The sequence below is a fragment of the Seriola aureovittata genome, chromosome 23, assembly GCF_021018895.1.
Source record: "Seriola aureovittata isolate HTS-2021-v1 ecotype China chromosome 23, ASM2101889v1, whole genome shotgun sequence".
Lineage (NCBI taxonomy): Eukaryota > Metazoa > Chordata > Actinopteri > Carangiformes > Carangidae > Seriola > Seriola aureovittata.
Window position 1 is genome coordinate 4792546 of NC_079386.1, and position 27782 is coordinate 4820327.

A 27782-nucleotide genomic window follows, 5' to 3' on the forward strand; every position below is an offset into this window, starting at 1 on the left:
TGCAAGTGCTCACAACACAGCCAAATATGGAAACGCATCGGAAGTAACAAAGATGACAAACGGAAGTGTTAGACGCACTTGTTGTTCAATGCTTTGTGACTATTGAAGTTAAAAGCATTGAAGTGTGAATGGATGTATTACAGTACATGTATTATATAATATATCAACGCAAGTGCATCACAGCCAGGATCACCACTTTTTTGTGTCCTCTGGAAACACTTCTGTTGTGTGGTGAGTATTTACAAGCACACATGTTGTGAATTTGAAAATGTTTTCTTAATTTTTTTTCTTTTTTCTTAATTTTTATTTTATTAGATTAGATTTAATTGATTATTAATGATGCAACACAGTGAAATGCAAATTGCATGAAATTAGATTTAAATCACTCATGATAAACGACTTATACCATTTATTACTCTTGTGGTCTACAAGAGTAGTATGCTGTACAGCCTAAATTAATGTGTCCTTACAAAAATAATATAATGTAAGGATTTTACATCGATTTGTTTGTAAGAAGACATCCTTTAAACCACTCATACAAAAACAGCAACAAGAGTAAAAGGTCCTGAATGTTCACATCTTACCACAAGGGAGCTACAAACACATTTTTATCTCAAGAGCTACTTCTAAATCTACATTACACCTCAACATAAATTCAAAAAAATTGTCATCTTGCTCTTACTACATAATTCAAATGACACATATCCAGCTCTACAGTTTGACACTGGAGTAAACACAGTCATCCCCGGTATCGTTCCTCTGTCTTCTTGATTTCTTGGGCAGGTTAACACTTAAAGCAGCGTAATGCAGATCTGTGTCTTGGTAACCCTGGTGACAAAGCATGTAAAAATGTTGATCTCAGTATGGTTCTTAACAATAATGTAAAAGATCTACACATCAGATAATTTAGTGTTTCAATGGCTATTCAGTAGACAAGATAAAGTGTATTCACCTCTGCATTTGTCATGGAAGGAGCAGAAAATCTTGCTTGGAGCTCTGGTTGCGAAACACAGTAAAAGGTTCCTTTTCATTAAAAATCAAGACTTAGTGAAAGAAAGTTGCTGGTTATATAAAATTCCAGTTACCGGGAGTTCGGCAGATGTTTCTCTTGTTAATCTTGTACAGTGAGAATGCCATTAAACACTCAGGACGGTGGTGAATGTCAGTGCTCCACTCAAGAAATACACAAGAAAGTCCACCTCATCTGAAAATCCCACACAGAAAGAGGATCGGTATATTTACAGTTTTAGTCTAGTCAAGTCAATTTTATATATTTGCCTGACAAGGGGGTTTACAATATGTCCAGCAAACACCCTCTACTCTTAGATCCTCACAATCTACTATCTGCTTTTCTTGAAAGTGACTCACCCTTGATGTCCAGCTTGGTCCCGTCTCCAAACAGTATTTGTCCACATGAGGCAACAGCACAGTAGTAGGTCCCAGCATGAGAAAGATTCAGCCTCTGCATCGGCAAGTTGTAGACACAGGTTTGTGTTTGTGTCTCAGGTTTCTTCTCACACTGATCGTTCCTGTCTCCATGAGTGTAAATGAGTCCTGGATGAGATTCTTCAGAGTCTTTGAACCAGTAAACACTGTGTTCTCCATCACAGGTCCCAGTGTGTACTGTACAGCTGAGAGTCACAGAGCCTCCTGGCTGGATGGTCTCAGATCCGGACTGATGGACCGAAGCCTGGATGTTCAAACCTGAACCCTTCACACTGAGAATAATGCTCTCCAAGAATTCTAATGAGTATAAATAAGTAACACAGCAGTAGGTGGCTGAGTCTGATGTGCGTAAATCTGTGATTGTCAAGTGATTTTTACCATTTTCTGTGTCTAGTGTGACGCGTGGATCGCTCTTGAATTCATTATGAAAAGTGCTATTGACACCATGTTTATAGAAGCTAGAGATGAGCCTTGGCTTCTGTCCTAGAATTTGCTTGTACCAGTAAATCCTCGCAGACACACCTTCATAGAAACACCGCAAATTCACCTTGTCGCCAACATGAGCTGATACAAAACTTTTCTCTTGGGGAACAGGTGCCGGCGATTTCAGATCAGCCATCTGAGCTGAAGTGACATGAAAGACAAAGCCAACGCACACTTAGTTTATTGCGAAAGAATCTGTGTGATGTCAACCATACACTAAAAGGTGCAAGATGGAGTCCCAAAAATGCAACTTACCCGATTTCGCCAAGAACAGACACGTGAGATAGAAGGCAAACACTGGAGAAGTCATCATGTCCAAATTGCTGAGGTGAATGAAAAGATAGTTATGGTTTCTTCAGTCTTTACAGACAAGAATGCATGTGATTGGCCAGCTTGTGCATGTGCCCTTAGTAGGAAACATGATGACACGCTCACAGTCACCTATAGTGTGACTGTGAGCGTGTCATCATGTTTCCTGAGGTGCTCCTAAAAATAAATAACCACTAAATCCAATGCAATAAAAAAACCAGTAACAAGAGCAGTAGAGTCCTTTAATTTTCAAGTTTTGAAAATAGACTTAATATTAAATAAAGATTTGAGCAGTTCATTCATACTTGACAAATACTGATGCACAGTGAATCACAGAGGGGATCAATGCAGCAGACACTGACTCTCTTTTCAAGCTTTAGTGTTTCTGACCCGATTTGTTGCTTTTTTTTCTCATGTATTTTGTTAAACCTTTGATGACCACAATCAAAATTCCAATAACCGTCAATGGCTTTATTATAAATTTTAAGTGGAAATAATACTTTCAGAATAAGGGTATGAATTCACGCTTTATGTGTCAATTGTCTGATGCCTATTTTTATTTAATAGAAGCAGTTACTTTTATTCATTATTTTCAGTAACATTATTCCTACTACAAACTTAGTCTCTCTTAGTATTAATATTCACAGTCTTGTTGAATACGACCGGACAAAGACTCTGTAATGTTTTTGGCTGTTTACTTCATGTGGTCTTTGGACTCAGGGGCATCTATGTAAGACTTCCGACAGCACACACCTATACATCCTGCTGACAACCACAAAGACTGCTGCACTGAGAACAACACCTAGTAACAAAAAGTATGGCGGTCAAAAGTGGTCTGAGAGTAATGACTGCTTCAGTTATTTTTCTTCTGTTCACCTTTGTGCCAGTGTCATGAAATATTAAATGTCCCTTTTCTACAACTTTCAGGGGGCAGGATTAATTGTTAGCTGTTAGCAGCCACTCATCACCCAAAGTAAAAAATGAAACTGTTGGCTGTTACCCAATCAACATGCATTTGAAACTGTATTTGTGGTGGTGGTTTGCATCTCTTTGCTGTTCACAAAGACCAACAGAGTGATGTGTCTTGGCACTTAATATATGATGTGAGTGAATGTGAACATGCTTTTCCAGTCCACTGTAGCTACATAGCAGTGGCGTACTGACTAACAGCTAGCACTAGCAGATATAATATTACTCACTCGTTAGTTATCCTTGTAGCATTAAAACACCACAATTTAGAATTTTCTCTCGTTGAAAGGGGGCACCAGTCCTCTGGGAGGACAACAATTAATTACAATATTGATAAATTTATCAATCTCATATCGGAAGCCATGACTTCTCGGTTCAATGGATCTCCAGTCCCTACGTCAAAAGAATACAACAGGACAACAACTGGGTGTAAATACAGGAGTTTATTAACTAAACTACTATCTACAGAGTAAATGCAAGGTGTAATAATCATAAAGATGAAAATAATAATGAAATGAGCAGTGTGATGAGTTGGCGATAGTGGGAGAGAATATGTTATGTCTATACACTATGGCTGTACAGCTAATGATACCACGTCTATGAATGAGATTAGGTAATTAAATATGACTTTATTTCGACATCAACCCAGTCATGAGCAGAGTGTTAAGACCGGCCTACTGTGATTTGCGCTGTAGCTGAAGACCCTTGGCTGGAAGCCAAGTGGCTGTGGTTGCTGTGGTAACCCTGGAGATGCGGGATCGAGGTGGATTCTCCGAGAGGCCGTGTCCTGTTATCACGGTCAAGGATTCTGCCAGTGTCTCAGCATTTCAGCTCTGGACCGTGACTCTTCATCTATGATAATAATCAAGTTCGAGTAGAGGTCAGACAGACGTGAAATGTCAGGTATCACTATATATGAATCATCAAGTCACAAACACGCCAAACGATAAGTTAAACAAGCCTCATTTTCGCCCACACAACGACGCTGTAAATTAGCAGAACCGCATGTTTTTCAGTCGACAGAAAAACCCTCCTGTGCCATTTTATTTCGGCACCAGAACAATTGCGCCTCACTTACTGGAGTGGGGTGAGGTCCTACCACATTCTCTGACAAACAAAACGTAAAGCCACTGGCCAGTCACGTATTAAGAAGCAGTCTGAGCTACTGCTGGATGAACACATCGAACATGTCTACACAAAAGTATTTTAATGATGTTTATTTGATCATTAATGAAATAAAATCCACATAAAAAAAACAATACTTTACTTGATGTGGTTGAACATCAATGAGGACAAACAGAAAAAGCCCAAAACAGCTGCGATCCTCAAAGCAACAAATTACCTCATAGTATCAGTTAATCTGATTATATTAACTCACAAAAAACATTCATTCATATGTACCAACAATGCTCTTATAATATTAGATACATTTCATTTGCAAGAAACAAAGCAACGTTGTGTGAATGTGAGATATCCTGCTTCAGACCCCCCCCAAAAAAACTATGTTAAACATGCATTATGGGTATTACGGTATTAACTTGTCCAGTTCTACTTCTTTATGCTGTGGTACACACATTCAGTCCAGGTTTGATCCCTCTGTCTTCTTGATCTGTTGGTCAGGTTAATGCTTAAAGCAGCATAATAGAGGTTTAGTGCGTGTTGGTAACCCTGGTTACAAAACACATATCAGTAACGATTAAAACAGTGGGCAACAAAGTATCTATGCTTGCGCAATTAAAAAGGTGTCTTAAAGGCAATTCATCAATTAATTTAAACAGCTGTTACTCACCTCTGCATTTGCTGTGGAGGGAGCGGTAAATGCTGGTTGAGACTCTGGTTGTGAAACACAGAAGAGGTCGCTTTATTCAAAAGCCATGTTCAGTCGATAGAAGTTGTTGGATATATATTAAAAAAGGTGCCAGTTACCTGGAGATCGACAGCTGTTTCTCTTGGCCATCATGCACAATGAGAAAGCCAGTAAAACACTCAGGATGGTGGTGAACACCCAGGCTCCATATGAGAAATACATCAAGTCAACTTTATCTGCAAAACAAAGCTTTCAATGAGTTTTCTGTTTTCACAAATTTGACTGGGGAGTAACAGCGACTTCTTTTAAAATCAGTGGTTATAAAGTGACTTACCCTCAAAGTCCAGCTTGGTCCCGTCTCCAAACAGTATGTGTCCACATGAGGCAACAGCACAGTAGTAGGTCCCAGCATGAGAAAGATTCAGGCTCTGCATCGGCAAGTTGTAGACACAGGTTTGTGTTTGTGTCTCAGGTTTCCTCTCACACTGATCGTTCCTGTCTCCATGAGTGTAAATGAGTCCTGGATGAGATTCTTCAGAGTCTTTGAACCAGTAAACACTGTGTTCTCCATCACAGGTCCCAGTGTGTACTGTACAGCTGAGAGTCACAGAGCCTCCTGGCTGGAGGATCTCAGATCCGGACTGATGGACCGAAGCCTGGATATTCAAACCTGAACCCCCTACACTGAGAATAATGCTATCCAAGAATTCTAATGTGTATAAATAAGTAACACAGCAGTAAGTGGCTGAGTCTGATGTGCGTAAATCTGTGATTGTCAAGTGATTTTTACCATTTTCTGTGTCTAGTGTGAAGCGTGAATCGCTCTTGAATTCATTATGAAAAGTGCTATTGAGATCATGTTTATAGAAGCTAGAGATGAGCCTTGGCTTCTGTCCCAGACTTTGCTTGTACCAGTAAAGCCTCTTAGTCAAACTTCCAAAGAAACACCGCAAATTCACCTTGTCGCCAACATGAGCTGATACAAAACTTTTCTCTTGGGGAACAGGTGCCGGCGATTTCAGATCAGCCATCTGAGCTGAAGTGACATGAAAGACAAAGCCAACGCACACTTAGTTTATTGCGAAAGAATCTGTGTGATGTCAACCATACACTAAAAGGTGCAAGATGGAGTCCCAAAAATGCAACTTACCCGATTTCGCCAAGAACAGACACGTGAGATAGAAGGCAAACACTGGAGAAGTCATCATGTCCAAATTGCTGAGGTGAATGAAAAGATAGTTATGGTTTCTTCAGTCTTTACAGACAAGAATGCATGTGATTGGCCAGCTTGTGCATGTGCCCTTAGTAGGAAACATGATGACATGCTCACAGTCACCCATAGTGTGACTGTGAGCGTGTCAACATGTTTCCTGAGGTGCTCCTAAAAATAAATAACCACTAAATCCAATGCAATAAAAAAACCACTAACAAGAGCAGTAGAGTCCTTTAATTTTCAAGTTTTGAAAATAGACTTAATATTAAATAAAGATTTGAGCAGTTCATTCATACTTGACAAATACTGATGCACAGTGAATCACAGAGGGGATCAATGCAGCAGACACTGACTCTCTTTTCAAGCTTTAATGTTTCTGACCCGATTTGTTGCTTTTTTTTCTCATGTATTTTGTTAAACCTTTGATGACCACAATCAAAATTCCAATAACCGTCAATGGCTTTATTATAAATTTTAAGTGGAAATAATACTTTCAGAATAAAGGTATGAATTCACGCTTTATGCGTCTATTGTCTGATGCCTATTTTTATTTAATAGAAGCAGTTACTTTTATTCATTATTTTCAGTAACATTATTCCTACTACAAACTTAGTCTCTCTTAGTATTAATATTCACAGTCTTGTTGAATACGACCGGACAAAGACTCTGTAATGTTTTTGGCTGTTTACTTCATGTGGTCTTTGGACTCAGGGGCATCTATGTAAGACTTCCGACAGCACACACCTATACATCCTGCTGACAACCACAAAGACTGCTGCACTGAGAACAACACCTAGTAACAAAAAGTATGGCGGTCAAAAGTGGTCTGAGAGTAATGACTGCTTCAGTTATTTTTCTTCTGTTCACCTTTGTGCCAGTGTCATGAAATATAAAATGTCCCTTTTCTACAACTTTCAGGGGGCAGGATTAATTTTTAGCTGTTAGCAGGCCACTCAGCTGGGTGACAACAGCTGGGTGGAAATACAGGAGTTTATTAACTAAACTACTATCTACAGAGTAAATGCAAGGTGTAATAATCATAAAGAGGAAAATAATAATGAAATGAGCAGTGTGATGAGTTGGCAATAGTGGGAGAGAATATGTTATGTCTATACACTATGGCTGTACAGCAAATGATACCACGTATATGTACCAACAATGCTCTTATAATATTAGATACATTACATTTGCAAAAAACAAAGCAACGTTGTGTGAATGTGAGTTATCCTGCTTCAGACCCCCCCCAAAAAAAGACTATGTTAAACATGCATTATGGGTATTACGGTATTAACTTGTCCAGTTCTACTTCTTTATGCTGTGGTACACACATTCAGTCCAGGTTTGATCCCTCTGTCTTCTTGATCTGTTGGTCAGGTTAATGCTTAAAGCAGCATAATAGAGGTTTAGTGCGTGTTGGTAACCCTGGTTACAAAACACATATCAGTAACGATTAAAACAGTGGGCAACAAAGTATCTATGCTTGCGCAATTAAAAAGGTGTCTTAAAGGCAATTCATCAATTAATTTAAACAGCTGTTACTCACCTCTGCATTTGCTGTGGAGGGAGCGGTAAATGCTGGTTGAGACTCTGGTTGTGAAACACAGAAGAGGTCGCTTTATTCAAAAGCCATGTTCAGTCGATAGAAGTTGTTGGATATATATTAAAAAAGGTGCCAGTTACCTGGAGATCGACAGCTGTTTCTCTTGGCCATCATGCACAATGAGAAAGCCAGAGTTTTCTGTTTTCACGAATTTGACTGGGGAGTAACAACGACTTCTTTTAAAATGCGACGACAGTGGTTATAAAGTGACTTACCCTCAAATACCAGCTTGGTCCCGTCTACAAACAGTAACAAAACAGAACATCCTAAATAATAGTTTAGTTTAGGCCATTTACCTCAAACAGTGCAGTATCTGGCAACACAGATCTGGCTCCAGAGTCAGAGCCACAGGGCATTCAGGGCAACTGCTGTATAATATAAACCAAAATGATACATTATAAATGATATAAATACTAATCGCTAAACTACAAGAAGAACTTTTACCTCAGTGGGGGGTATGAACTTCCAATGCCTTCTCTGTGTCGAGCTCCTGCACAACAGCTACCTATAAAATGTGTTACAAACGTCCCCATGACCTAATGCCGTGTGTTACCCAGGATTCAGATAAGCCACAAATCACCTTCGAAACAGTTAATTCAGCCTGCAAGGCCTGGGCAACAGGTTGTTTAAAGTGCCTGTATTAAAAGGGTAAAACTGATCAGTAAAAGTCTTTAAAAAGTGTTTGTCAAAGATAAAACAAACTGCCTTAAAGCATAACTTCTGGGAGACAGCCCTGTTCCCTAGCCACATGGCCCAAAATGCATCAAGACAGAGATCTGAGGTAATGAGACAATAGTCACCTGGTGTGTGTGTGTATACCTGTGAAAGAGGCAGAGGGTGGGGCCTAAATGGAGGGGGAAGAGAGATGGTGGCTTCACTAGGCCGACCTGTCACATATGAATTCATCTGTTACATGCTTAATTGATTAAGAAGTTATGACAAAGAACTTTTCCCCCAGTGCCGTCAGCTCACCGGCCATCTCAGACTCAGACATTTATGGTTTGAAATACTGACAGTAGTTCACCGACTGCACTTCTGTGTCACAACTGTTCAGTGTCCACACTCTCATCCTCTCACCGTGGCGGGCGAGGTCACGTATGTGTTTCTGGTCACCACTGCCCCCCCCCCCCAGCCACTCAAGAATGACAAAGCCAGAGTTACTGTGACTATAAGGACTGAACACAAGGACACACAAGGTGAAAATTAACATGTTTATTAGATCTTTAGAGACATAAAATGCACATACAGAGATTAGTTAAAAAACATTGAGGGTGAAACAAGGAAGTTCTTGACATACTTGAACCTCTAAGCCCAGGTGTCACTTCTGCACCATCGATGAATCTGAGCTTTTAAATGTTCTGGTTTTGTCAGAAAGAGAATTTATTCACGTGTACAAAAACTTACCTAAAGATTATTTTTCTTGGTGAGAAAAGAATCAGGAGGCATTCAAATTAAAAGCACTTCCTGTCAACACTCTACATAAAGCCAATCTCAACATCTACATCTAAATCTAGTTTAAACCTACATTAACCTTCAAATTAAAAGTAAATAATCCAGTCTTACTTAAAGAAGTAATTTCTACCGCCTAACACAGGAATACACACTGTCAATCTTGGTGTCGTCCCTCTGTCTGCTTGATCTGTCGGGCAGGTTATCACTGATAGGAGCATAATGGAGGTTGTCTTCATCTCGGAAACCCTGGTACCAAAACATGTAAAAGTCGATCACAACATGGAACCAGGCAACAAATGAATAAATGTATAATAATTTGGGTAATTTAAATTTAGATAAATCTTACATCAATGTTTGCTGTGGAGGGAGCTATGAATCTTGCTTCTGATAGTGAAACACAGAAAAGATACTTTTATTCAAAAGGCATGTTCAGTGGACACAAGCAGATACAAAGAGTAAACATTACGGTACCAGGAGATTGGTAGCTGTTGCTTTTATTCGTCTTGTACTGTAAAAAAGCCAGTAAAGCAACCAGGAAGGTGGTGAATGTCAGAGCTCCACTCAGGAAATACACCAAGAGAGGGGAGTCTCCCTCATCTGAAAATTCATTAAAAAGAGAATCAGTGCCTTTTCTGTTTTCATCCGTAGTTTGATTTGAAAGTATCACCAAGTTGATTCAAGTCAATAAAGCCTAAAATCACAAATATGCCTCAAAGGGGGTTTACAACACTCTATTTTTAGATCCTCAATTTGAATAAGTACCAGGATGCTACCATCTACTATCTGCTACTCAAATTAGATCTTTTCTGTAAAGTGACTTACCCTCAAACTCCAGCTTGGTCCCGTTTCCAAACAGTATGTGTCCACATGAGGCAACAGCACAGTAGTAGGTCCCAGCATGAGAACGGTTCAGCCTCTGCATCGGCAAGTTGTAGACACAGGTTTTTGTTTGTGTCTCCGGTTTCTTCTCACACTGATCGTTCCTGTCTCCATGAGTGTAAATGAGTCCTGGATGAGATTCTTCAGAGTCTTTGAACCAGTAAACACTGTGTTCTCCATCACAGGTCCCAGTGTGTACTGTACAGCTGAGAGTCACAGAGCCTCCTGGCTGGATGGTCTCAGATCCGAACTGATGGATGTTCAGTCCTGAACCCTGTACACTTACAATAATGCTCTCCAAAAATGTAAATGTGACTGAATAACCTTTTGTACAGTAGTAAGTAGCTGAGTCTGAATTGCGTAAATTAGAAATTGTCAAGTGATTGGTGCCATTTTTAGTATCCAGCGTAAAGCGTTGATTGTCCTTGAATTCTTCATAAAAAATGCCATTTTTATCATATACAAAGAAGTCAGAGATGAGCCTTGGCTTCTGTCCCAGAGTTTGCTTAAACCAGTAAAGCCGTGCTGAAGCACTGTCCTCATTAAAACAGCATAAAGTCAAATTGTCTCCAGCTTTAACTGATAAAAAAACACTGTCCTGACACACAGATGAGGAGAATTTCAGAGCAGCTGAAGTAAAATGAGAGACAAAGTAGACACAGATTTAATTTAACGTGACAAAATTCATGTAATCAGTAAATAAAAATCTAAGAAACTAACCCATACACTAAATGATATCATCTGGAACCATAAAATCCAAACTCACCTGTTTTCCACAAGAGCAAACATATAAGACAGAAGACAAACTTTAGAGATGTCATCCTGTTCAAGTTTCTAAGCCGAGTGAAGGAATGCTGACAGGTACTTTTCTCTTCTCTGACATGGCATCATTTGATTGGCTAACCTGAAGAGACACTGTATATCCTTCAAAGGAAACATTACATGCTCACAACCACCTATCGGAACATTTACGTGGTGAGCTATGTATGAGCTGTAGCCTATGCCTCGCACAATGCTCAACATTTGGAGACCACAAATACATTATTTTGAGCAGATCATCCAGAGTTGATAACATATACAATGTAATAATATGGCCTAGATAACCAGCTATATTTTGTATACTGTATACAGACACAATTTTACAGTTCAGGCTTTTGATTTTTAAATTGTTTGCTCTTCAGCTAACGAATTATGAATTATAACTTCTTTATTAGGATGTTTAAACGGATTTGAATGTAGTTTTTAAAAGGCTCCTTTACTGCCCTTTAATCAGATGTTTCAAGTCACCCTATGAAAACTACAATCTAAATTCTCCCTCGGTACTATTTTACTATTCTGACAAGTTCTCATAAAGTGAAGATGAAGCACTGAATAATATGATGTGTTGTTTGTAGGCTTTTTACCCATACACCGTGAATGAAGATGGACATATCCTCTGTGATGTTATCTATAGGTTTCCTAAGAGCAGTTTTGAATCTCAGAGTGGGCTGCTCCACCGTCGCCATCTTGGCAGTGCCTGACTCCTAATCTAAAATGGGCAAAGAGGAGTAGCACACACTCACCTACCTGTATCTCAAAGTGGCACACCTTAAATTATGCATTACTTTAAACCTTAATAAAATGTTAACAGGTGAGTTATATAAAAATTCACCCCCGTACAGTTGTCATAAAGGAGGACATTAGCTGTAGGGACTAAAACTGTTTTTGGTACCAGGCTGTAAACATGTTCATTTCTGCTGTAAAGTTGGACATTTTAACACAGCAGTCTATGGGGTATGACTCTTTTTGAGCCAGTCCCAAGTGGTCATTAGAAGAACTGCAGTTTTTTGTGTTGGTTTCAGTTTTCAGACTCAGAGGTTACCACCTTGTTTTTAAGGTTCTGCAGTCAAACCTGAAATGTTTTAGTTTAGTTTTGAGTGATTGTACTTTGTTTGCTTAAATAAAAAAAATATATCTGCTGTTTAGTGTAAAAATCAACACTTTCTTTTTCATTCTTTGTTTCAGTTGTCACTGTGAATACCAACAAGCAAGCTGTGAAAAGAATTTTGGTTTGATCATGTAGACCTGGAGCTTATAGTGTTGTTCACAATTACATAATAAAAGTAAAGGCATAAATGTGGTGGTAAAGGCATAAATGAAGGTCAGATCTGTCCCATGAACACTTGAGACAGATGTTTTCTCTCTAATTATACCTGAAAGACAATGTCATATATAGGCCAACTCCAAAGAGTATCTGTAAACATCTGGCAGAACTCACTGTAACCCAAACAGTAACATAGTGAACTTTATGTGCCTCATATTTCCTAAAAGAGTGCTGGGCCTTTACTGTCTCAGGTCATTAGTCAGGTCAGCACATTGGACATGTGTAAGACATGTGTAGGAATTATGTCAACAACAAAATCTGATACCAGAACAACTGAGCTTTACCACTCACTTGCTGATTGAGGTGGGTGAGGTCAACCACATGCTCTCCTGATACACGTGGTGCCACCAGCCGCTGAAGACTGAATGAGCTACCAGATATGAAACCACATGAACACATCATCGTGATCATGATCAACATGTTCCACAATTAGAAGAGCTTTATTAGATCAGTCATGGAATAAAATGGCATACAAAAGCAAATACATGATTTGGTTTGGTTGATCTAGACATATATGAACCTCCTCAATTCCATGTCTCCAGATAACAGTGTTACAATCAATAAAAGTCTTGCTTCCTACAATATTTGAGTATGAAAACTATGGTTTGGTTAATATTAGGGAAACATCATTGTATGGTTAAAGTATGGATAGGGTGGGTTAACTAAGTAACTTAGTAAAGATCAGGGAAAGTGTATTTTTATGGTTTTAAAAAAGTCAAAATGTAACAAACAAACTATAAGTCTGTCATAATGTCATTTCTGGTCACCTGCACAAACATATGATGTACTGCACAGCCACAGAACACCCCAATGTCCACTTCCTACTTTCTTTTTCCTACTCTTTTTCATAAAAGGGAAAACTTCTTGATGTTGCTATAAACCATGAGGTGCAGAATCCTTAGGCATGAACATAATTCCTAGGAATATTTAACAGCATCATATGACTGCAGACCACAAGAAAGTAACAGAAATATATCTCAAAATCTACACCCACATTGACATACAACAAAATACAATTTTATTCAAAAGTATAAACGTAACACTCGTATTTTTACTGCTTTATGCTAGAGTACACACATTCAGTCTTGGTGCTGTTCCTCTGTCTGCTTGATCTGCTGGGTGGCTTAACATTTAAAGCAGCATATTGGAGATTGTCTGCGTCCTGGTAACCCTGGTAACAAAACGGGAAGAATCAGTGCTGAGAAAAATGTAAAAACATTCACAAAAGAAGTGATTGTTGTGCATTCAAATGGTTATTAAAGGTCCCGTGTAAGTGTTGATTTGTTGTGACATCACAAAGTTACAGAAGTGCTGACGGCTCGTTTTCAGGCTCAACTGCTAAACACAGGCTGTGTGTATTTCTCTGTGGACTGAGCACTTTGATGCTTTCATGTTATTATTATAGAACCTAGACCTGCTTTATAATCAAAGAACACATGGAAATCTACCTTTATGCAATATGGGACCTTTAATAGATTATCAAAATACATGTCACCTCTGGATTTGCTGTGGAGGGAGCTGATGATCTTGCTTGAGACTCTGGTTGTAGAAACAAAAGACTCTTTTATTCAAGAGTTATGTTTAGTCAATGCAAGTTATCATATACAACCATTACAACTTACCTGTACAGTGGCAGTTTTTTCTTTTGATTATCTTGTAGACTGAGGAAGCCAGTAAAACAACCAGGACGGTATTGAATACCAGCGCTCCGCTCAGGAAATACACACGAGAGTTTGGAGAGTTTGCCTCATCTGCAGAGCGGCAGACATCAGAAACAGAGCTTTCAGCTTTTATCTCTGTGTTCATTGCCATGAATAACTATTCATCAAAATCATACAAGCTCTGCTATGATGTTACTCACATTTAAAGTCCAGCGTGGTCCCATTTCCATACAATATTTGTCCACATGAAGCAACAGCACAGTAGTAGGTCCCGGCATTAGAGCGATCCAGATTCTCCAGTAACAAGTTGTAGAAACAGGTTTGATTTTGTGTCTCAGGTGTCCTCTCACACTGATCATTCCTGTCTCCATGAGTGTAAATGAGTCCTGGATGAGATTCTTCAGAGTCTTTGAACCAGTAAACACTGTGTTCTCCGTCACAGGTCCCAGTGTGTACTGTACAGTTGAGAGTCACAGAGCCTCCTGGCTGGAAGGTCTCAGATCCGGACTGATTGAGCGAAGCTTTGACGTTCAAACTTGAACCCTGCACACTGACAATAGTGCCTTCCGCAAACCTTAATACAAACGTGTAGCTATCTGCACAGTAGTAAGTAGCCGAGTCTGAAATATGTAAATCTTTGATGATTAAGTGATTTTTACCATTTTCAGGGTCCAGTGTGAAGCGTGGATTGCTCTTGAATTCATGATAAAACGTGATTCTTCTATCATACACATAAAAGGTAGAGATGAGGTTTGGCTTCTGTCCCGGACTTTGCTTATACCAGTAGAGCCATGCTGAATCATCTGCTTGATAGAAACATCGTAAAGTCACATTGCCTCCAACATTAGCTGATATAAAACTTCTCTCTTGGTGCGCAGATGAGGACGATTCCCGACCAGTCTCCTGAGCTTAAGTGTAATGAGAATAAAAGCAAATTCACAATCAATTAAATCTGAGAGATGCATTATATCTACATAAAATATGAGAAGATATTGAATGGAGAGGTATGAATTCAAATATAAACTGTAGCCACAAAAACACAACTCACCCATTTTCCCCATGAACAGACATGTCAGACAGAGGACAAGCCTTAGAGATGCCATCATGTTCGAATACTTGTCTCGAATGAAAAGTATCTCGATACTTTCCCCACTCTTCAGAGACAAGGCTGTGTTTGATTGGCCAACCTGAGGTGACACTGCACTTAACACTTTGTCCTACTTAGGAAACATGATCACATGTTCACAGCCACCTATAGTGTCAAGTTTGAGAAGATTCACATGCTGATAGAAATCTAAAAGAAAGTACATAAAGCCTCCTCATCTTGACATTATATTTTAAATTATGGGGAAATAAATTACAGGTATATACAGTATATATACCAGTAATGACATACAGTGGAGTTTAATTATGCTCAACATTTGGCAAGGGACTGACTGTCTTTATGTACATGCAGGTTTGTTAATTTAACGAATACCTGTGTAATAAACATGAGAGAAGTCATTTGCAGATATACACTATGGGCACAATCAGGTAATTCAGATCAGTCTCATACGATTAATCTCATAAATGACTGATCACAAATCTTAGAATTATACTTGACATTGAAAATGATCAAAATAAATGGAAAGTATCGTGAAACTAGTAGTGTTTCAGTTTAGTTAGAATAATATTAAAACCACATTAATAACAACAATGAAATAATAATGTAATGAAGGCAATTGGAGTACTTAGTTGGCAGAGGATTTTGGATAATATTGCAGCTCTCTTCCTAAGAACACAGACACAGGGTGATTCTTTGAAATGTGCGTTTATTGTTTGAGCGCATCCTGTTTCTCTGATGTATGCACTCCTTGGTAACATCATGAAAACCATATTTGTGAATGAACATAGAACAAAAATACATGCATTCAGATGTGTAATTTATCTATATAAGTTAGAGTCGGCCGTTTCCACTTCTCCCACCATTAGTGTTTCAGTTGCCATAGTCAGGTCTTCTCAGTGAGTTAGCTGAACGGCACTCAACCCTCTTAAGGCATCGTTGGCTGGGTTGTTTTTGGAACTAACATGTCACCATTGTTCAGGGTTTGTGCGAGATCTTATCAAGCGACAACCTCCAGGGCTGAAAAATGAAGCAAACCTGGAAGTGCAATTGCCTGCAGTTCCTCTAATGACCACTTGAGGCAGGCTTTTACAGTGTTTACAGCCTGGTGCAAAAAACAGTCTTGGTCTCTATAGGTAATATCCTGTATGCTGGGTGAATTTTTAGATAACTCACTTGTTTCAGTTTTATTGAAAGTTATGCATAATTGAAGGTGTGGCCAATTTGAGTGACAGGTGAGTGCCGTCTAATTTGACTAGCCGCTAGCTATCTGCTCTGTCACCTCAACTAATTCGAATCACTAAACGTGACTTCTCGGCCATGTTTGTGATGTTTGTGCATTTTGCAGGATTTTTCAGGCAAATATCAGACGGATAATATTTGCTGTACGGTTAATTGACTAACTGAACGTGAGGAAGTCTGAGCTCCTGTTTATTGAGGTGAGTGAAATTTTAGTATTATTTATATGTTAGCACTAATTAGCAGGTATCTATGTCTGCGCTCACCATACTTAGCTTGTTACCTGAGCTCGTTAACTAGCTAATTAGCCAGAAAGTGAATCAGCCTTGCGTTTCCCTTCGAGCAAAATGGCCAGCTGTGTTAATGACGCTAACAGGAGCATACGCTTGTCACAGTTATTTAACCGACATGCATGGAAGTCTCAACTCTGAGTCCACTCTGAGCTTCAAAACCACTATTCAGAAACCTATGGGTGACACCAATATACAGTCTATGGATCTTATGTGCTGGATCCAGTCGGCTACAAACATGTAAAACCTCTTGCAGGTTTCAAACCTTGAGCTCTCTTTTGACGACATCGCTGTTGCAGACTGAAGCAACAGTTGATGACAGTTAAGTCTTGGAATAGTCATTAGTTTGGTAGGGGATACTCTTGCCTTTCCCATGACGAGTGGGCAACTGTCCTGTTCCACCGATTGCTCAGAAAATCGAACATGCACCATATCCATTGAAACTTGCATGTGAAAAGTTGTGAAGGTCGTATAACCTCGCCAATGCTTGATGGAAAGGATAACTTTGTGAAAGAATTTATTCAAACCCAAAAACCCAAAGTCCATACTTGAGCAGATGCCGACGACAAACCAGACACCAAACCTCATAACCAACAATGATCCCACAAAGACCAGACAGAGCAAGGGCCTTTTAAAGGAACGGAACTGATTAACGATGGAGAACAGATGGGGAAGCAGACACAGGTGGGACACATCAGGGATGATTAACCAAAGGAAGCAAAACTAGAACTCAGACACTGGGGCGACACGACTATCAAAATTAAACAGGAAGTGCACGGGGGAAACAGAGCACAACACAGGGAAGACTAAACTAGACACTAGAAATACCCAAACCAGAAATACTCAAAACCCAGAACAGAAACCCAAAACACAGAAAACTAAATCATCAAGAAAGTCCAAAAAAGTCCAAAAAACCAAAACCCTGGAGCCTCCAGGCTGAGACCATGACATGTCTACCTTTATTTATTTATTGCATGGAATTATAGAATCAGCTATGAATCATTTATCAATTATGTATCATGAACATCAAGCATTTATGCAACAGCACTTAAAAAAGGGTGAATTTTGAGTAATCAGAGGCTTACTGTAAATGCTGAGTCCATTGGTGGAGTTCAGGCAGGAAATTGATAAATTGAGGATTATAGTAAACCGAGCACATGTGGTGTCAAGTGAAGCCCCTATACATCTTTTTTTTTGTGGTCTTATTTTGAAGAGACAACTTTTTACAGTAAATTAAAGGTCAAACTTTCTGGCAAAATTTCAAACTATCTTAACTATCTACTTCTTTATTGATGTGATATTGAGCACTAGAAATAAAATTTCCTTCGTCTTTGTTGTAGTCAACCCAAACTCAAAACCTAAAAACTCCAAAACTGCATTGCTAAATACTAGTAGCGGTAGTGTCAGTGGAGAAATATGGTTATAGTAGGAGGAGCAGTGCCACATTTTGTCATCCATACTCATTGGTGTAAAGCTTTCTCGGTGAGCAAGGTATGTTGATTCCATCCTGCGTATCAGCATGAGTATTAAAGTAACAGCCTGCTGAGACCTGATCAACAATCACTGTGCACACAACCAACATCCTGTTTGTCCTCAACAGCAGAAAGACAAATCAGGTTTAGGGGTCGTGGGACAGAACAGAAAGGTTAAACAATGGTTTTATGTATGACATCATCAAAGTGACCATGGAACCAAAGCTTTTTTGAACGAAATGTAAAATATTTTTCATTTCTTTCCTCCCAGAGTTTCCTGAGGCCCTCTTGTGTAGACCAGTTCAAATTGGATGATTGATTTATTATGTGTTGCTCACTGTTATCTTGCACACACACAGACATTCTCAAACTCATATATTAACCATCAAAGTGTTTCACAATTGCATTACAAGTTTTATTTTAATATTAATCACACAAAATGTACTTTATACGGATAAAAACCAGTGAGGATGAAAGACAAGAATCCACGACAGCTCCATTGTTATCATCAAAATACAGCATCACTGAATCCAACAGAATAACTCTGCTTGAAACCATAAACCAGTGGTCGGCAACTGGCAGCCCACAGGCCAGATTATTTTCACAGTCAGATTTTCTTTTTTAACATCGGACTGACAGTTCCACATTTCGCTATAATGTCCAAATAGAGAATCTTAATGACAGATACAAAAAGAAAAATCAAGAATCGGGGCTGCACTGTCGGTGGGACAGCGCCTAGTGCCAAATTAGATCTCCGTCATGGCAACAGAATCACTTCCATTTAAGCGATTTTGTCTAGAAAATAAAAATGCAAGAAAGCTTGTTTTTTGCAACAATACTTTAGAGTGAGCTATTGACAGCTTTTATTCTGAAAAGTTCTAACTTGATTCTGTTGTTTACTTGACTTCTGAAATAGCAGAGACTGTGGGTTGTGGGCCACAGCGTCACACATGTTAACAGTAACAAAGCCAATTCCAGTTGCATTTTCATAAATCAGTTTCTTAAACTATCCTTTGATTGTGTGCTGGATTTGAAAAAAAAAAAACGGCCCAAGACCAAACCTACCTGCCAATCCCTGCCATAGATGTACAGTTAGATATTTTATTTAGATAAAATCTACATATAAATACATGATACATCTCTAAAGAGAAACTGAGAAATCCCATATTACTACCAAAGACAGTAAAAATGGAAACAGTTCTACTGCCTAACACTGGAGTACACACATTCAGTCTTAGTGTTGTCCCTCTGTCTGCTTGATCTGTTGGGCAGTTTCACATTTAAAGCGGCGTAATGGAGATTGTCTGCATCTCGGAAACCCTGGTAACAAAATACACAACAGTATAGTTCCTGATTAAAACAAATAAATGTCCACAAGACAATTATACATTTGTTTGTGCTATTAAAAGACACTGAATGTAAATTTACTATTAAGCTAAAGAGATGATATTTACCTCTGCATTTGTTGTGGAGAGAGTTGATGATCTTGCATGGGACTCTGGTCGTGAAACACAGAAAAATATATTTCATTCAAAAGTTAAATTCAATGAATATATAATGCCTGGCATAAAAAGTACAGGTTACCTGAACTGCTGTTTCTCTTGATCATCTTGTAAATTAAGAAAGCCAGTAAAACACTGAGGATGGTGGTGAATGTCACAGCTCCACTCAAGAAATACACCAAGAGAAAAGACTCTTCCTCATCTGCAATAGGAGGAATTGTAGAACTTTTACTTGTAAAGAAGCAGCTCCCTATTTATCAAATGAGAAAGAACCTGGAAGAGGGTTACTCACGCTCAAAGTCCAGCTTGGTCCCGTCTCCAAACAGTATGTGTCCACATGAGGCAACAGCACAGTAGTAGGTCCCAGCATGAGAAAGATTCAGCCTCTGTATCGGCAAGTTGTAGACACAGGTTTGTGTTTGTGTCTCAGGTTTCCTCTCACACTGATCGTTCCTGTCTCCATGAGTGTAAATGAGTCCTGGATGAGATTCTTCAGAGTCTTTGAACCAGTAAACACTGTGTTCTCCATCACAGATCCCAGTGTGAACTGTACAGTTGAGAGTCACAGAGCCTCCTGGCTGGATGGTCTCAGATCCAGACTGATTCACAAAAGCCTGGATCTTCAATCCTGAACCTTTCACACTGACAGTAGCTCCCTCCGCGAATTCAAACATAAATGAATAACCTCTTGCACAGTAGTAAGAAGCTGAGTCTGAAAGTTGCACATTTGAAATTTTTAGATGATTCACACCAATTTTAGATTCCAGTGTGAAGCGTGGATTGTCCTTGAATTCATCATGGAAAGTTCCGCTTTTATCAAACTTATAGGTAATGGAGATAAGTTGTAGCGTCTGTCCCAGTGTTTGCTTATACCAGTAATACTTTGCAGCATCACTGTCATAGAAACATTGCAAAGTCAAGTTGTCACCAACATCAGCTGATATTAATCTGCTGTCTTGATAAACAGTTGCGGAGAGAATGAAATCATTCATCTGAGCTGAAGTGAAACAGGAGAAAAAACAAATACACAATTAATTTTGTGTGACAGAAATTATAATGTAATCAGAAAAAAAAAAACACAAAAACTTCTATTAAGACTGATAAACCTTAAAACAAACTATGTTTTAATACAAAACTCACCCATTTTCCCCAAGAGCAAACATGTCAGGTAAAAGAAAAACTCTGGAGATGTCCTCATGTTGAAATTTCCGTGCTGAATGACAAGCACCCCGAAGCATTCTCCACTCTTAAAACATAAGACCAGTGTTGATTGGCCAACAAGGCAGCACTGATGATCACATGTCAACTGCCACCAATGATTTTTTGCTCCTGAAGAAGAAACACATGGTGAGACAACATCTGAAGCACTTTTGTATGTACAGCAAAGAAGAGCAGAGTTCAGTGATAATTTAGCAACAACCTGCCAATTACACCAACACTGCATGGCAACAATTTGCAAGACAGCATCAGCTCATGATTGTATGCAGTTTATCGATATTTGAGAATATATAACAACCCAAAATAAATGTTTGTAGTATTTGCTGTTATGAAGAGAGAAATATGTCCTGCAAAGTAATTGAATGTGGTTCAGATTTTACCACAACATAATACGTTGTCAATAGGGAAGTGTATATCTATTGTTTACCTCAAAACAATATAAAGGAAAAGATAAAGTTGTTATAAACCATTGCGCAGTGTTCTGGTGTTCCTGAGAGCTCAACACATTACAATTGAAGAAAAATCCCAAATCCATATAGGACACTGTTCTCCTGAAAAAAAAAAAAAAAAAACGAGCCGATACGTCGTTTGTGCAGCAGGTTTTTAAGACCCATAGTTACGTTTTGTTGCTAGGTGACATCTAGTGGTCGTAGTAATTATGACAGGAGCAAAAAGGGGAAAGTGCGGTGACAAATAGAAAGAGAGACACAGTCTGCGTTATGAGGAGGTTGTGGTGGATGGATGGGTCAACAAAAAAGGAGAGCGGTGCTCACTTCCCAGCAGTTAATGTTGTTTCTATTATCCATGACAACAAAGCTCGTCTACTGTTGAGGAAGTACTTATTTTAACCCAAATTAATCACAATCTTTTCTTAAACCTCACCAAATAGTTTTAGTGCCTAAATCTAACCGAACCATGACAGAGGTAGCTACGTCGCTCTTGGCACAGTTCCCATGTTTATTATCGTACCTATGACAACCGGGGTCTGGTACGCCCGCCACCGGAGGGCCGCTATTTCAGGAGACACTCCTGTCGGTTCTATCAGGGGGTTGAAGAGAACGCCCTGTATGGTTGTTCAGGTTGGAGGAGCTGGCGTCCAATCAGACAAAACACTAGCAAACTAAAAAAACATCTTCACTAATTTGATAACACAAGTGTGTGACATTTAGAAAAAAAGTAGTGCAAAGTGATGAAACACAACCTGTAAGTGTGTGGAAGTGAAATTATCAGTTGACCACGCGTTCAGTCATGCGTTTCTCTTGTGATATTGATTGTATTGTAAGAAGTGAATTTGCTTTTGTTACATGCTGAAGAAGCCGACTGTCCTCATCCTGTTCATATTTAAAGAAGTCAGGAGCTGCACGTGGTTTGAGTCTTTGTGTAACTTTAGGTTTCTTGTGTCTTAGGACACACATATATAGATATATATAGTAGACATGTATATGTATGTCCCTTGGTTGTTTGCTATTGGTTGCAATCATAAGCTGATATGTATCCCTGTTTATTTCTTTGTCCTTTGTTCTTGTTCTATAAAAAGGTTCATCTGACTCTGTATTGTTGCGTAAAGGAACGATTATACTTACCAACTTTGTGTAAGCCTTGTCTCTTTATTGATCAATAACAATCTTTTATAATAATCTTTTGGTCGATCAGTGTTTGTGTTTTCTAATTATTCAGTATTTTCACGAATGCTGTCAAATTGGTTACGATGTTTTCTGAGTTTGCTTGTGTTTTGTGTATTTACATCTGCTTCTTAACCTGCAGTGTGCTGAACTTTTAGGGCCACCATAGATAAGCCTCCAAACCAACTAGACTTCCTGGTTTGCATTTCATTTACTCTATTCACACTGAAATTAGCGCCCCAGTTTAAATGTGGCTAAACCCGCAAAAAAAGGGTGACTGACTCCTGTCACGCTGTCAAATGAGTTTGCCTTTCGCCTTGCCTCTGTTTGGACGAAGAGAGGACACAGACACACAACTGCAGGGAGCAAAGTCATCATAGGCGTTTACAGAACCGAACACTCTCACACACACACACACACACACACACACACAGGGGTGGGAATATCTTCACAGACTCAAACAGTGAGCTGCTATCTACCATGCAGACTAGTAAAATGAAAGCGTTGCATCCATGGTCGCGTCATGCGTAGCCGTGGAGTTCGTGGTTTAACAGCACCGTGCTGGGCAGGTTTCAGGTGTGATCACAGTATTTTCGTGCTCTGAAAGACGCCACAGTTTACATCACTGCTCATCAGAGGTGGAGCCGATGAATACCCGTGACTACTGCAGAGCCATTTGACCTGGAAAGCTCACTGTACCCGTTCACACTGACAACAAATGGCAGATGTTGGCAGGGGTTTTTTTTTTGTCAAGTGTAGTGTGTAGTTCAGTCCATTGCCTCACCGCTACCATAAACAACACACACCCACAAACACTTTTCAGTCTGAATCCTCGCTAAGAGGTGTCAACACTTCTGCACCATGCTGAAGACCACAAGGACTGCAAAATAGCTGCAAGGTTAACAGGCCGCAGTGAAAAGACTGCTCAGTTCCTGTGTTCGCAGTCGACAAAGAGCCATAATGACTAAATAGTAACTAAATTAACAATGGCTTCCTAAGGTTGCAAAGCCTGACCCAACCCCCTCCTGTGTATACTCGGTCAAAGCGATGACTGCAGAACCTCATAACCTCTTGTTGCATTACTCCTAGTTACCTGGATGAGGAGATTGATGTTCAGCTTAATCTCCGTATGTTGAGTCCAGTAATATTAGAAAGAGTCACAATGTGTAGGCTAACTGCTTGTTCAACCAGAATGTCTTGAGTTCTATGTCTGATGGTGTTATTATACATAAAATAAAAAGTGTATATTAGCAACTTTGGTTGTCCTTAATGACTTCAGTCGTATAGTAAGCATCATATTAACACAACAGTAATGCTGTAAGCCTCCTTGCTCTTCCATCTTTTTGACATGACACGTACTGTATGATAGTTACAGTTTATATACTACACACCCACACATTTTCTCAGTGTAACATGGTTGGATCACGATGATTTAAACATTAATAACACAAAATACACACACACACAACACTGCATTTGGTTGAAAACAATATATGATAAAACAACAAATAGTTCAAAATGTGTATACTGGTTTCATTTAAAAAAAAAAAAAAAAAAAACACTGTGTAGCAACACTTGAAACCACACTGATACGAAAACAAAAGCAGAGGTGTATGAACATGCACGAGCGACCCTCAGCACAGCATGCAGCGATCTCATCTATTGACTGCAGACCACAAGGGAAGCTATAAAAAGATTGTTCCAGCACTGAGTCTGAAACAAGATCTATGACAAACATAAATATAACAGATGTTCCCAAGTACAGAGGACTGGATGTTGTAGTTCTTTAGCCATCAAATCTCAAAAGTAACATGTGGCATGTCTTTATTTATCATATGTTACAGTAATGGTGCGTTTAGTGCAGCACTGAGAGACTGATGCAGTGGGTAAAGTGACAGCGGAAATATGTCACCTTTGCCAAAACATATCAAAACACAGCTCAAGCTTGTTCAAGTACTGCAACCCAAGACTTTTACATTTATCATCACTATTCATCATGATTCCTGTTTAACCTCTCCTATTTAAAGAAAATCTACATTAAGTCTCAAAACACATGTTAAGAAAATTACCACTTCCATAGAAACAAAGTACAGATCGAACAGTCCTACTGCCTCACACCAGAGTACACACATTGAGTCAAGGTGTCATCCCTCTGCCTTGATGTTCGGTTGACTCTTGGTTCCCTTAAAGCAGCATAATGGAGGTTGTCTGAATCTTCATAACCCTGGTATGAAATATAGAAGTGAATCTGATTATGGAACATGAATTAAATAAGTTCACAAAACACATAGTTGGTGCAGTACATACAGTATTTGTAGGGTAGTTCAACCAATTAATGTAAAGAGATAATATTCACCTCTGCATTAGCTGCGGACGGAGCTGAAAGTCTTGCTGGAGACTCTGATGTGAAACAAAGAAAATAAATATTTTCATGTAAAAATCCTATTCAGTGAATACTTGATGTAACATACAAGCAGCACCAGTTACCTGTGCAGTGGCGGAAGTCTCTCTTGATTATCTTGTACAGTGAGAAAGCCAGTGAAACACTCAGGATGGTGGTGAATGCCAAAGCTCCACTCAGGAAATACACAAGAGAGTAGAGAGAGTTCATCTCGTCTGCAGAGAGCGAGGCATCTGAAGACGGACAGTTTAGCTTTATCTTTGTGCTTATGTAAAATGTGATTAATTCTCTGCCTAAATTTTATGGCACTTACTCTCAAAGTCCAGCTTGGTCCTGTTTCCAAACAGTATGTGTCCACATGAGGCAACAGCACAGTAGTAGGTCCCAGCATGAGAAAGATTCAGGCTCTGCATCGGCAAGTTGTAGACACAGGTTTGTGTTTGTGTCTCAGGTTTCCTCTCACACTGATCGTTCCTGTCTCCATGAGAGTAAATGAGTCCTGGATGAGATTCTTCAGAGTCTTTGAACCAGTAAACACTGTGTTCTCCATCACAGGTCCCAGTGTGTACTGTACAGTTGAGAGTCACAGAGCCTCCTGGCTGGAGGATCTCAGATCCGAACTGTTGGACCGAAGCCTGGATGTTCAAACCTGAACCCTGTACACTGACAGTAATGCTCTCCACAAATTCAAACTTGAATGCAGAGCAACCTATGCAGTAGTAAGTCGCTGAGTCTGAAATGTGTAAACCAGAGATCGTCAAGTGGTTCTTACCATTATTAGTCTCCAATGAAAACCGTTGATTGTTTTTGAATTCGTCAGTAAAAGTGCCACTTTTGTCATGTTTATAGAAGGAAGAGATGCGCCTTGGTCTCTGTCCCAGAGTTTGTTTATACCAGTAAAGCATTTTCGCAGCTTTACCTTCATAGAAACATCGCAAAGTCGCATTGTCTCCAACTTTAACTGGTATAAAACCACTGTCTTGACGCACCGATGAGGACATCTTGAGATTAGTTACAAAGGCTGAGGAGAATAGAGATCAAGAAAGTATAGAGTTAATGCCATGAAAAAATCTGTCATAATGACTGAATAAAAAAATATATACAACAATAGATACACATATTTAAGGATGTAAATTTATCCACAAAAGCTCCAACTTACCTATTCTCCACAAGAACAGAACAGTCAGACATGAAACAAACTTCAGAGATGTCATCGTGATCAAAATGTCTTGATGAATGTAGAGAACCTCCATCCGTTGTCTTCTCTCAGACAGAGGACTGTATGTGATTGGCTAACAACTAGTGACACTGAATGTCCTATTATGGAAACAGTGAGAACATGTTCAGCGCCCTGAGCTCAACACTAGTGCAAACCTTGGACCCCAAACTACTATGTGTGAGTGAAGATTTCTTCTTTGATCATAAAAAAGGCTTTTAATCTGTGTAAAATGAAAGGGTATATAAGAGTTTAGATAATGTTAGGGAACTGGAGGCATCTAAAACGACTTGGACAAGGGTAAGGTCAATCTTTTCGTAAAGGTCAAGGTCAACTGAAAAAAAATGGCTGAAAATAAAAGCTCCACTCAGTTCTTTTCTGAATTGAAAATGAACCAGGATTTGTTGAGTGTAATGTCTGCCCATCCCTCATCCTTCACCCCTTCCACTTTTACTTTTAACGCAGTTTTTCAATGTAAAATACAGATTGCAGCCAACAAATCACCAGGTCCACAATGAGAAATATTTCACATACTCTATTCAACAAAGTCCATTGTTTGCTTTTCAAACGTACCACCTATTTTAGGTAAGTGGGCACTCTTCCTGTGTTGAAGCTCTGCTGTGAGCCAAGTTTCCACCAGTGGAAAACTGTTCACTAGCTCACACCACCTTCGCTGCATAGTGAAAGATGCAACCAGCTTCTTATATCTAGTTAAAAGAGGGTGTTATAACTGCATATCTTTAATTTTTAATTACTATTTGAAAGAACATGTTCATTTGCAATTACCATACAATGACCCCACCCATCAGTGTTGGCTTTTTGTCAAAGTGTTTCACATTAATATGGTGTTTATGGGACATTTGGCTGATTTTCAACCTTGCAAGTATCGGTCTAAGGACAATGAGGATGCCATTGCTTTTGCAGGTATTTGGTCGTAAAAGTATTGGGCAAATTAAAAATTGGACCTGATGATGGTGCTAAAGGAAACGTTAAAGGACCTCCAAAGGTAAAAATTCATCCTGATGGGAAGCTGAATGTATAGACGAAGTTTCTTGGAAAATCAATCCGTTAATTGTTAAGCCGTTTCACTCAAAACCACAAAAGTCAAACTCATGCCGGTGGGAGACGAAGAGTCAGGAGACTGCCAACGTCATCGGCATTCATCATATGGAAACCATGAATGTATGTAATAGATTTTGTTCCAATGCAGCCACTATTTGTTGAGACATTTTAGGAGATAAGTGAAAACTCTGACATGCTTTGCGTTCGAGTGTCAAGGTTTCAATTATATCTAGTCCCTGGTATGTGACTATGAGAAAGTGTCTCAGTCATGTGATGCAGTTGACAGACTAATAGGTGTGGCTCTGAGGGAGTTTCTCTGCAGGTTCTCTACACTAGTTATTGATGGTGTTTTAGTGGTTACTCTTTTTCCTACTGTACAAACTCTTTCTGACACTACAACACCATGGAGATGAGTTGCTTGGCTGTTTGTCTTTCGATTGTACTACAGTACAGACATATTGATTAGAAACATGGCATATTTGATGCCACAAATCACATCGAGAACTTGTTTGATTAGTTAATTGCAGGTCAAGATTTTTCATTCTGTATATGGAGGTGAAATCTGACAGAAGGTCTACGGCCATGTTGCTGCGTCATAGTCTGCTGTGAAAAGCTGGATGTCTCATAATGTTTTGCTCCTAAATTCAAACTTCACTTTTGATACTTCCCTCTCCTTTGATCAGCACATTAAAGATA

General features: G+C 39.2%; 5 protein-coding genes and 1 pseudogene across 5 annotated transcripts; all 6 read right to left on the reverse strand.

Moving 5' to 3' along the window:
* Positions 1-434: 434 nt before the first annotated feature.
* On the reverse strand, positions 435-2081 carry LOC130164442 (uncharacterized; annotated as a pseudogene).
* A 1598-nt stretch (positions 2082-3679) lies between these two features.
* On the reverse strand, positions 3680-6224 carry LOC130164439 (uncharacterized). The gene is made up of 5 exons (XM_056369182.1): positions 6165-6224; positions 5349-6050; positions 5134-5250; positions 4997-5040; positions 3680-4875 (listed from the first exon to the last, which is right to left on the reverse strand). The coding sequence occupies exons 1-5, from the start codon at positions 6220-6222 to the stop codon at positions 4756-4758; spliced, it is 1041 nt and encodes a 346-aa protein (XP_056225157.1). The 5' UTR covers positions 6223-6224; the 3' UTR covers positions 3680-4755.
* A 2834-nt stretch (positions 6225-9058) lies between these two features.
* On the reverse strand, positions 9059-11017 carry LOC130164441 (uncharacterized). Its single transcript, XM_056369184.1, has 5 exons — positions 10925-11017; positions 10102-10788; positions 9751-9876; positions 9626-9663; positions 9059-9525 (listed from the first exon to the last, which is right to left on the reverse strand). Exons 1-5 carry the CDS (start codon positions 10977-10979, stop codon positions 9406-9408), a joined length of 1026 nt encoding a protein of 341 aa, XP_056225159.1. The 5' UTR covers positions 10980-11017; the 3' UTR covers positions 9059-9405.
* Positions 11018-12734: 1717 nt separating this feature from the next.
* Positions 12735-15136, reverse strand: LOC130164434 (immunoglobulin kappa light chain-like). The gene is made up of 5 exons (XM_056369176.1): positions 15011-15136; positions 14163-14870; positions 13924-14052; positions 13797-13840; positions 12735-13472 (listed from the first exon to the last, which is right to left on the reverse strand). Exons 1-5 carry the CDS (start codon positions 15066-15068, stop codon positions 13353-13355), a joined length of 1059 nt encoding a protein of 352 aa, XP_056225151.1. The 5' UTR covers positions 15069-15136; the 3' UTR covers positions 12735-13352.
* A 3347-nt stretch (positions 15137-18483) lies between these two features.
* LOC130164438 (uncharacterized) lies at positions 18484-20771 on the reverse strand. Its single transcript, XM_056369181.1, has 5 exons — positions 20708-20771; positions 19860-20564; positions 19650-19769; positions 19520-19563; positions 18484-19385 (listed from the first exon to the last, which is right to left on the reverse strand). The coding sequence occupies exons 1-5, from the start codon at positions 20763-20765 to the stop codon at positions 19266-19268; spliced, it is 1047 nt and encodes a 348-aa protein (XP_056225156.1). The 5' UTR covers positions 20766-20771; the 3' UTR covers positions 18484-19265.
* Positions 20772-23952: 3181 nt separating this feature from the next.
* Positions 23953-26095, reverse strand: LOC130164646 (uncharacterized). The gene is made up of 5 exons (XM_056369513.1): positions 25968-26095; positions 25122-25829; positions 24895-25041; positions 24764-24807; positions 23953-24631 (listed from the first exon to the last, which is right to left on the reverse strand). Exons 1-5 carry the CDS (start codon positions 26059-26061, stop codon positions 24512-24514), a joined length of 1113 nt encoding a protein of 370 aa, XP_056225488.1. The 5' UTR covers positions 26062-26095; the 3' UTR covers positions 23953-24511.
* Between the last annotated feature and the right edge of the window lie 1687 nt (positions 26096-27782).